Here is an 11,057-nt window from a genome sequence, read left to right on the forward strand (position 1 = left end):
TTGTTCCTTGGTTCTTAATTTACACTCTGTAACAGACACATATAATAATATCAAATTAATATAATTCTATTAATCTAGGCTAAACTCTTGAAAAGATTCAGAATGGTGTATTATTAATTTCTCACATTTTATACTTCTTAAAGAAATTACTGTAAGAACCCAAAGACAGCTCACAAAATTAAAGAGTAACTCAGACCAATTTTTTTCAGCATAAAGATGTCTGAATTTTTGGTGGTTCTTGAAAATAGGGAATAGATGTAACTTTTTGACCAAACTCTGCTAACAAAGCATATTCTTGGCTTCAGGAGTGACCTTGCCCCTCAGTAGCTTCTCCTGCTTGAATTTGCTTCATTGTTTGATACTGCTGATCCCACTCTCCTGGAGTATTCTTTGCCTCTTCTTCCTTGGTGACACACTGTTTGGGTTTTCTTCCTCCTTCCTTTGGCTGCGCATTCAATCTCTTTCATGAGTTTCTTTTCTTCTGCAGTTGGCTTACATGAAGTTGTAGCTTAGGGCCTCTTGTTATTCTGTGTCTACAGACACACCACCCATCTATTTGATGTCGATAGTTTGAGGCGATGCCTTCCAAATCCACAAGATGGCCATAATGTCTAGAGACAAAAGAGGCATGTCATTTATTGACATTACATTACAATATAGGATGAAGCAATATATTTCCAGACTTTATGTCTACCTACATATTTCAGTGGGAGACATTCATGTTTACGGAAAACTAACAAAAATATCTCTCCAGTGTGATTCAACTCAGTGTCTCCTAAGCATTTGTCTTTGCTCCCTTCCCTTTATATCTAACTTTTATACAATCACCAAGTCTTGCCAAACAGAATTTATTTTACGAGTCTCAAGTATATTGGCCAAACTCTGCTGCCTTTGTTCTCATCAGGTCAGTGCTTTCTCGGACCTAAGCTACTACAGCTGCCTCCTACTTGATGTCCCTACCTCCCCAAATCCCCCTTTACTTCCCAGTCTGGTGTCAATTTCTAGAACTGGAGAGAGTTTCTAGAATGTGAATAAAATTACGTTTCTCCTCTGCTAAGTATGAACCAGTAGCTCAGTAGTGTCTTGTGATGCTCTGTACCTTATATCATAGCTTTCAGCTGCTCTGTTACTGGGTCCCAGTTTACAATGTGGTCCTTATACTCTAAATCTGGGGCCAGCAAATTATAGCCTGCAGCCTGCCTGTTTCATACAAAGTTTTATTAGAACACAGCCATACTCATTTGGCTATGTATTGTCTGTGGCTGCTTTCACTACAAAGGCAGAGTTGATGAGTTGTGGCATAGACCTTATAGCCCATAGAGTCTAAATCATTTATTATCTGGCCCTGGAACAAAAAGTTTGCCAACCTCTGCTCTAAATTCCAAATACATTAAACTTCTCTTGATTCCTATGTGTGCTGTTTTTTTTTTTTTTCTCCCTCTCTTAACTCTTTCGATCCACTAATTTTCTCTTCTATTTTGGACTGTACTCAGACACAGCCCACGCTGTCCCAAACCCCAACTTCAAAGCTCCTTGATCTAGGAATTTCCTTCCCATTTTCACTGCATTAGACATCTTTGCTGACGGCTTCAGAGAATACTGTATTTCCCTTACTGGAGCACTGGTCCATTTTATGTCATTTACTTTCCCCAGTAAAGCAACATCTCAACCTGTTTGACTCACCATTCAATACCCAACATCCCATCCATTGCCTGACACACAGTAGGTGCTGAATAAATACATATGGTGTCTGTAGAATCTCTAAATATGTAAAGAATATTTTAAAACCCATTATTAAAAATACCTCCAATCTGACCACTTTTTCCAATAAAAGTAACTGACCATCTTAAAACTGCTAAAACCAGTTTCAGCTAGAAAGAATATTAGAGGCAGAACAAGATCCCACAGAATGTTAACATGTTGATTCATTAACAGTGTAAGAAGAGATTGAAATTAGATGTGATATATTGATGAGACTCTCCGTCCATCTCAGATCTGTGTTTTTCTCTAGGCAACTTCTTCATTCGTCTCTCCCAATTATTGAATAGCAGACTGGCTTTCTGAGCTTTACTCTTAGATAGTGTGGAAAATAGGGTAGAAGTCCCAGTACTCAGAGGATAAATGTAACTCTGAATTCCAGTTCCCAATTTGTAAGCAATGACTATTCAGTTCAGCAAGGATTAACATATGAATCATTTTTGTGGTCTGACTGGAAGAGTAGAATTTGCCCATGTGTTTAGGGAAGGAGTAAATACTAAAGAAGGGAAATGTTACAGCTTGTGGGACAAGCCAATGAATTCAGCTAACATGTATTAAATCTTTTACATGAATGATTATTTTTATTGCTCAAGAGAACTCTGTAGTAAATTAGTAGTAGTATCCCATTTCACAGATTAGGAAATTTCCTTGCTATTTCAAGATCTCAGAAGAATATACAGTACCTCTGAGTAAAATATAAATGTAGAGAGCATTGTTTCTACCTTTAGAAGGTATGCAAAGGGATGAAAGGTCTAAGAAATGGAATAATTCTGCTATTTCTCAGAAATGAAAAAGACATTTCAAAGACGAGTTAGAAGGAGAAAGGAACAGTATGTGATAGCCTGTAATTAAATGCTAATTGTGGGAAGAAGTCCATTTTAACTCTGTCAATAATGAATGAGTAAAAATCATGCAACCTTCCTAAACCCTGCCTCAAAACTAAATTTTTCTAAGAACTGAGTTTTGTGGGTGGGTTGTTTGTTTGTTTTTGAAGTTCTGACATTCTCTTTACTGCCTGAGGCTTTCTATTTAGGTGATGGCCTTGCATCTGAAAATGGTCACTACACAATTGCACGTCTGTCTTCAATATTTGATTATCCCATCTGTTGCATTAACCTAGTTAATATAATGACAACCTTACATTTATGTTGTTTTCTATTTATTCTCAATTTCCAAAACACTTAGGTTAGCAGTTCTCAAAGTAGGGGTCTCAAAACCCATGGGTTCCAGAAGCCCTTTCAGAGAACCGACCAGGTCAAAGCTGTTTTCCTAAAACAGCAGTAAATGTTTTTCTCTTCTTCATGTCGACCTTGGCAGGGACAGTAGAAAAGCCGTGAGGAGCTGATACCTTAGCAGGAATCCAGGCAGTAACACTAAAGGCTCCTGGTAGCTGTTGTAATCTTTCTTGCCAGGGGAAAAGCCAGTCTCACTTTAAAATATCCTTGATACGAGCAGTAAAAATTATTAGGTTCACTGAAGCTTTACCCTCGAGTACATGTCCTTTAATACGCAGTGGGAAGAAGATGGGAGTTCTGCTGCATACCAGAGTAACTCTGGCTGTCTCAAAGGAAAGCACTCGTGGGATTGAATTTAGAGCTGAAATAGGTGCTCTTTGCGCTTTTTTCAGGAAATAGAATTTTACTTGACAGAATGACTTAGGTATTTGATAAACATTTTCTCAAAAATCAAGTAAGGCTTCTACTTTGAAGAAAACAACAGGGTTTGTTGCTCATGACAAAATCTGTGCTTTCACACAAAAATAAGAATTTGGGGGGAATTTGTATTTAGTGTTTCCCAGTAGTTATCTGGTGACACTAGTGTGATGATATTAATGAATGTGATTTTTCAGTCTTATAATGAAATGTGTCATCGTTTGGCAGATCTGCAAATTTTCCAAATAACCAATTCATGATGTTAAAAAATCAGATTGATTTAAAGTGTAAGATAATGCATTGAATTTTAGTGTAACAGTACAAAAAGTTCATGGTTTCAAATTCCATATTATAACTAACTACCAAGAAATTACTAGTATTCAAGTTTTGGTATGTTATTAAAAAAAAGGAAGAAGAATAGCTACAACACTGGAGAAGCGTATAAAATAATTCTGTCTTTTCCAGCTGCATATCTTTAGGAGACCACATTTTTTTCATGTGCCCAAATAGAATCTTGCCGTTGATGGAATGTAGAGGCATACTTAAGCCAGGCATTGAAGAGATTTGCAAATAGGTAAATCAATGCCACTTTTTTTCACTAGGTTATTTTTTTAAAACAGTAATTTCTCATAAAAGTGTTAGCATACAATGGGTTTATTCTTGGTATGTAGTGAGTATTTTAAATTTTCTCTGTTAATTTCTACATGGAAACTCCAACATAAAATGAAAATAGTGCATTAAGAACAACAAAAGCTAACATTCATTGAGCACCTGTTGCCCAGAGGGTAGGTGCTTAATATATATTATCCACACTACTCAGCCCTTATTGTCAAAAGTGTTGTTTCATTATAGAGAGGAGGAAATGGAAATAAGAAATTAAACAGCTTGCAAAGTCATAGAGGTAGTAAAAGAAAGTGTTTTCACTTCCTCTGATGGCCGTGTACTTTTTATAAAGTTGTGATTTTCATAGCTGATGTCTTATTTTTTTTCAGAGATTACTGCAATGACCTTAAAATATCAGATAACAACACTGAATTTCTTTTAAATTTCAATGAGTTTATTGATAGAAAAACGCCAAACAACCCATCCTGTAAGTATAGATCGATTTGTAATAATTGTTTAGTGTCACGGTCACTGTACCCAACATGGTCAACTCTGGGTTCCAATTAGTGTGTTGGTGTGCTGGCTTCTTGATTTACGTTGTAAATTTTTAATGGTGAAATATAACAATTTGGCCTTTTATATATTAAAGAATTTTTATTTCATTGTGAAGGAAAATCACATTTTCAAAGCCAGGTAATAGATACCTGCAAATGTTTAAATGTAAATAGGGAATCCTTACCTTGGCTCCTTTCAAATTTAAGAAACTTAATTTTGATTATATATATATATATATATATATATATATATATATATATATATATATAATTTGATATATATAATTTGATTATATATATAATCTATATTTATATATATATAATTTTGATTATATATATATACACACACACACACTCCGTAGCCTCTATTTTATTTAAATTCAATTAGCCAACTTAAAGTACATCATTAGTTTCAGATATAGTGTTCAATATTTTGTAGGTTTTTCATTGCATTGTTCTTGCTATATAGAGGAAAACATACAACATATTTTTATCAATGTATCTCTTAGTAAATATAACTTGAAAAAAAAAAAGTAACAGTAACCGACTTTTATGTCCTTTCCTCCTCCTCCCTGCTTCCTCACGCTTTCTTCTCCTGTGCTTTTATTTTTTTTTTTTAAGATTTTATTTATTTATTTGAGGGAGAGAAAACACGAGCAAGGGGGAGGGGCAGAGGGAGAAGCAGGCTCCCAGGCTCATGCCTCAGGCGGGGCTCCATCCCAGGACCCCAGGATCATGACCTGAGGTGAAGTCAGATGCTTAACCCACTTAGCCACCCAGGTGCCCCTGGGCTTTTCTTTTTTAAAATCATTTTCCTTTCCATCAGGAAGAGTTAAAGCACATCCTCAGTTATAAAAAGTGAATTGAAGCCATCTCTTAAATTTAAATTTATCTCATAAAAAGAACGAACTTCCTAGCACAGCTCACTTTAGCTACCAGAATTAGAATGAGCTACTCTGAAAACCAGTCATGGGTAGATCAAGCCCCAGAGCCCTGAGGAGCGAGTAGTGGCCGGCTCCCTGCCCAGCGGGGAGTCTGCTTCCCCTCTCCCTCTGCTCCTCCCCTCAGCTTGTTCACGCTCTAATAAATAAAATCTTTAAAAAAATAGCTGTAAAATTTATAGTTTCCTCAATCATGCTATCAAATAATGTGTAGAACTAAAAGTATCAGTGATTGAAATCTAAATAGTTTCTTTTCAAGGGGTTCAGGCTATTTTAATTTTGCTTTTAGGGAAGTATTTAATCCATCAGTAAAATTACAATTCTCACTGTTTAAGTTAATTTATTAGCCTACCTAAATGTTTCTGCTATAAAGCTGTTGTCTTCTTCATATCCCCCATTATTTTGGAATATAGAAATGAGATTATATGTGTGTAAAACGGTAAAGCTCAATACTGATAATCTGTTGATGTATTGCATGCAGCAGGGGGCATATTTTAAAATTACAGCGTAATTAAAATATAAATGCAATTATGAAATTACTTGCAACATTGATTTATATTATGAATTAGAATAATGGTCTCATTTCTTTGACCTAAAAGGATTTGTGGCAAGTAAATTATATCTTTCACTTTTCAAATGGAACTGTTTTTCAAAGTGATTCATTTTCTGCTATAATAAAAATAGTTCCTAAAATGAAGTCTAAAATATGGATTAAGCTGATCCTTTAAAATTGGGTGAAAGATATATTAAATTTAAGAATATCAACTAAAATGTTTTCCGGTCTACTCCCCACCTCTTGTAGTAATAAGATATTTAAGATCCCATATTCCTTACCTGAGTAAAATGAAATTTTATCAAAAATGTGAAGTTTCAGAGTATACTTGGAGGTTATTCAGAGTTTCATGGGCTTGGAACAGAGGAGCCAAGAGAAATGAAAAGGTGACGTTTTTTGTTCAAGAATGTTTATTAATTGACCCTTGGTCATGGCCATCTGCCCCTCCATTACCTATGAACTTGGGCTAAGATGTTCTTTGGTTAATCCAGAAATGACAACCTGAAGCCTGTGGTCTTTCAGCATTACCAGCAGATGCCAAAAGCCTTCTTGGGATAGTGCTGGGCTGTGTTAAGTTATTCAGTTCCTTGGCCAAAACATACAAACAGGAAACTATACATATTAAGTAGTTTTATCTTTATATATAAAATTGTCCATTAAATTATGATCGTTTAGAATCACCATACTAACCTATTTTTTTTAAAAAAAAGGAAGTCTATTTCCTCATTGTTTATCTTAAAGTTTACAAAATAATTTTCATTTAGAATTGGCTTTTCTATTAATTCTGGCCATAGCCTGAAAAATAGGGGGTAAGATGAACAATATTAAAAAAGTGCAGAAAATTAATATTGGGTATATTTTGTAATTCACAGAAATATTATCCACTCTAAGTTGCTTTTATAAATAGAGGATGTATTTGTTTCATTATTATCTTTTTTTTTTTTTTTATTTATTTGAGAGAGAGAATGAGATAGAGAGAGCATGAGAGTGGGGAGGGTCAGAGGGAGAAGCAGACTCCCTGCTGAGCAGGGAGCCCAATGCGGGACTCGATCCCGGGACTCCAGGATCATGACCTGAGCCGAAGGCAGTCGCTTAACCAACTGAGCCACCCAGGTGCCCTGTTTCATTATTATCTTAATGGAGAAACTATGTGGGTATAATTGAGGCTATCCTTTTTCTGTGTTAGGTAACACGGATTTGATTAATAGAGTCTTGCTGGATGCAGGCTTTACAAATGAACTTGTCCAAAATTACTGGAGTAAGCAGAAAAACATGTGAGTATTTGTTCTTATTAATGAAAAAAAATATATATATATATATATATATTCTGCATTTCAGTTTAGCTTTTCCCCGAGAAATATTTGGAAAATAGGCCTCATAAATGTAGACTTTATCATTTATCTTTAATAACAGTTTCCTGAGAAAAACATCTTGCAGTTGTTGACAACTTGCATTTGCAGTTGTGGGTGTGTGTCAGGACTAACACCTGCACACTTACTTAGCTTTCTCTGCTTATACACTGCAGTGTGAACAAACCAAATTAAATAGGCGTGTTTGTGTTTCAGTGTTTGTGATAGAATGGGGCTTCCAGTGAATGCTTGACTGACCTTTTAATAACAGTACTGTACACCCAGTCAATAAATTGAGAAATCCAATTATGGTTCTCATTTACAGTCCCGACTCCATTTCCAGTCAGTCACCAAATGCTAAATATTTCTCCTAACAATGTTGCCCTGTCTTCTTCACACCCAAGTTCCTAATTTCCCATTTCTAAGAAATGATAGCAACTGCTCTTTCTGCCTTTAGGGCTTCCGATTCCTCTCTCCATAGCCCCTCGTCTGTTCTCCGTAGAACTCACCCCTGTCAGTCTTACTCTCAAAGTGCATCACTTCCAGTTTCAGGATAAAGGTGAAGCTCTCCGGCATGGATTCCAAGATCACTGATGAGCTGACCAGTCTGAAGAAGCTGGTCCTTGAAACTTTACTTCCTGTTGCTTCTTACCTTGTGCCTTATGTTTTTATGACACCAAATACTGTCACATTCTTCACAAGCTTTCCCTTAATGTTCACTCTTGGCTCTACGTGTAAGATCGTCCTGCTGCCTCTGTCATCTCTGCTAATTCAAAATGCAGCTGTATTCTTCCTTATTATGAAGTGTCTTCCTAGAGAATCCTCCCTTTATTTCCCAGATATTTTCACTAATAAAACATAGTTTACATATATTGATATATTTACTTTGTCTTCCTTTATTTTAGGAACTCATTTTATTTCATTTATTATTTATTATTGCTCATTTATTATTACATCAACACCTAAATTACTATCTTACCGAGAGTAAATGGAATAAAAAATTTCCTTCTTCTGTCTTCTGTTTTAGCAAGGGAGTGAAAGCGCGGTTTGTTGTGACTGATGGAGGGATTACCAGAGTTTATCCCAAAGAGTAAGTTCAAATAAGATCTGTAGAAATCAGTACATTACAAAGGACTACTCTGAGGATGTGTACATTACTGGATAAGGAAACCACTGTGTAGAGAAACTTATTCTTAGATTAACATGGAGTCACTTAACCTATTTACAATAGTAAAAAATCCCCTATTTCTTTAAAAATGCTGTATGATTATTCAGTGATACTTTTGGATATTTTGGATGTTTATTGCAAAATTCAAAAGATTTTTTGTCTCTGTAGACACAAGCTAACCTAAATGAACATAATGGTCATAGTCTATTGGCAAGACGTTCGTAGCGCCTCATTGTTTTCACTGTTCTTCAATGGATCTTATCTCTTATCTCCAGAACAGTCTGTAAAGTGGCCTGGGAAGGCTTATTACTATTAACTGACTTGTACATAATTACCTGCAGAGTAAAACTAAGAGCTTTTTCTGACTCTCAGTATCATTCTACGGTGATATATTGCTTATTAACGAGGATCATTTACACCATCAATTACCACTGACTTTCTTAGACATACCTGAGATGTAGGCATATCTGTAAAATTTCACAATGTTCACGGCAAAGTAGGTTATCAGGCAGATTAGAGAATAAAAATGATGAGCCATTTCCTCCTTAGGGCTGGAGAAAACTGGCAAGAAAACCCAGAAACATATGAGGACAGCTTCTATAAAAGGAGTCTCGATAATGATAACTATGTTTTCACTGCTCCCTACTTTAACAGTAAGTATTACTTGGAACTCAGCATTCTGTTTCCTTTTTTTTAAATAAATTATTGTTCCTACCCGCTTCCCCCCCCCCAAAACCATGCATTTTAAGTTAATTGCTCAGAACAGTCCTTATTCAGTATATACTCTATGCATGACATTGGAAAGACACAAGCATTCATTTAGTTGAGGAGGTAAAATGCCTACACAGGAAATAGCCAGCCAGTAATGAAGAGATAGCATATCCACAGCATGTGTAATACATAAAACACATGTAGATAATCCTTTGTTTCACAAACTGCAAATAGGTGATGAATGTTTAGTGACTTTTGGAAATGTAATTCATCAGTTAATCAGTTTTAGTTCAATGTATTTCTGAAAATTATCAATAGCCCACATTTTAAAATATTTTCTTGGGTTCTGTCCCAAAACCTTCCTAATTTAATCCCCGAGCCTCTCTGCGGGGGGAGGGGGGTGTTACTCATCCTCATGTTCACAAGTCGGGAAACTCAAGTTCAGAGAATTTTGTTGGAGTTTTGTCCAGGAACTTCGGTCCTCTAAATGCAAAGGCCGTTTGGGGTTCTAAGAACAATCTTTCCACTTCACTTCAGCGGCCTCCCCACTATTTTAGCAAATGTCATGAAGCAGAGATTTGGCATGCATCCGTTTTGTTGTGAAGGTAGATGAAGCCCAGCTGAGTAATTCACACCCCCGAGTCAGTTCATTCAGAATAACTCATGGACACTCCAGTGAGCCTGGTATTTAGAGAAAAAAGAGGGAGGAGAGGACTACACACCTCCTTGTTACCTCTATTCTAGAATACTTCAGCAAAACACTATTCACCTATTAAGAGAAATTCACTATTTGATGTATCTAGACAGGCCTGTTTTCCTTTTCTGTTGTTGTTTTTCTTTTTTTAGAAAGCGGACCTGGTGCTTATGAATCAGGCATTATGGTAAGCAAAGCTGTAGAAATATATATCCAAGGAAAACTTCTGAAACCTGCAGGTAAGGATGTATATTGTATACATACACATGACCAAAATTAAATGTGACCTAGTATTTATAGTAAAATTTCACAGTACTTATCAGGAAGGTCATCAGAAAGCCTAAAGCAGAATAAAGACAGACATGCAAATTTTTAAAAATAGAAAATACAAATAGTTACCTCTGAGATTGGGGAATAGTAAAGTTGATACTGTATAGAGGTGAGGGATTTTCAAAGTGTGTATGCTTATACAATGCTGACGCAAACTTACGGAGTCAGATCAAAGTTCTAAATGCCGGATTGATCCAACATTTCCACTTCCTAAGTCTGTCCTATAAGATACTTTCAAGTACACAAAAGGATATTCAGCCAAGGATGTGAATATCTGTAATAAGTTAAACAGGAAGAGTTAAGTTTTCATCATTGGGGGAAAAGATAAATAAGTTATGGCATATCTGTACTATGTACCTGAAAAAAATGAAGTAGTAAGAATCTCTCTTTTTAAAATAAAATTACAGTAAAATAGAAAAATGACTTTTCTTGCAAAAACAGGCCAGAATACAAAACAAATCATAAAACTGAGCATCAGTGGAAATTGGAAGTAGGCTGGAATTGTGATGCCGCCAGCTTTGCTTTTCTTTTTCAACATTCCTCTGGCTATTTGGGGTCTTTTCTGGTTCCATACAAATTTTAGGATTATTTGTTCCATTTCTTTGAAAAAAGTGGATGGTATTTTGATGGGGATTGCATTGAATGTGTAGATTGCTCTAGGTAGCATTGACATCTTCACAATATTTGTTCTTCCAATCCATGAGCATGGAACGTTTTTCCATTTCTTTGTGTCTTCCTCAATTT

The 11,057-nt window shown here is 35.8% G+C and overlaps 1 protein-coding gene across 1 annotated transcript in view; it reads left to right on the forward strand.

The window, feature by feature from the left end:
* The window catches only part of CACNA2D1 (calcium voltage-gated channel auxiliary subunit alpha2delta 1), a 343,011-nt gene extending 332,358 nt beyond the window's left edge, over positions 1 to 10,653 (forward strand). The window contains exons 22-26 of the mRNA XM_081799703.1: positions 4,403 to 4,500; positions 7,248 to 7,335; positions 8,438 to 8,500; positions 9,128 to 9,231; positions 10,136 to 10,653. Of these exons, the coding sequence (XP_081655829.1) occupies positions 4,403 to 4,500; positions 7,248 to 7,335; positions 8,438 to 8,500; positions 9,128 to 9,231; positions 10,136 to 10,263 (481 nt within the window). The 3' untranslated portion in view covers positions 10,264 to 10,653. The remainder of the gene's footprint in view (positions 1 to 4,402; positions 4,501 to 7,247; positions 7,336 to 8,437; positions 8,501 to 9,127; positions 9,232 to 10,135) is intronic.
* The last annotated feature ends 404 nt before the right edge of the window (positions 10,654 to 11,057 follow it).

Source organism: Leptonychotes weddellii, chromosome 12, assembly GCF_054177405.1.
Source record: "Leptonychotes weddellii isolate Sample4059 chromosome 12, ASM5417740v2, whole genome shotgun sequence".
Lineage (NCBI taxonomy): Eukaryota > Metazoa > Chordata > Mammalia > Carnivora > Phocidae > Leptonychotes > Leptonychotes weddellii.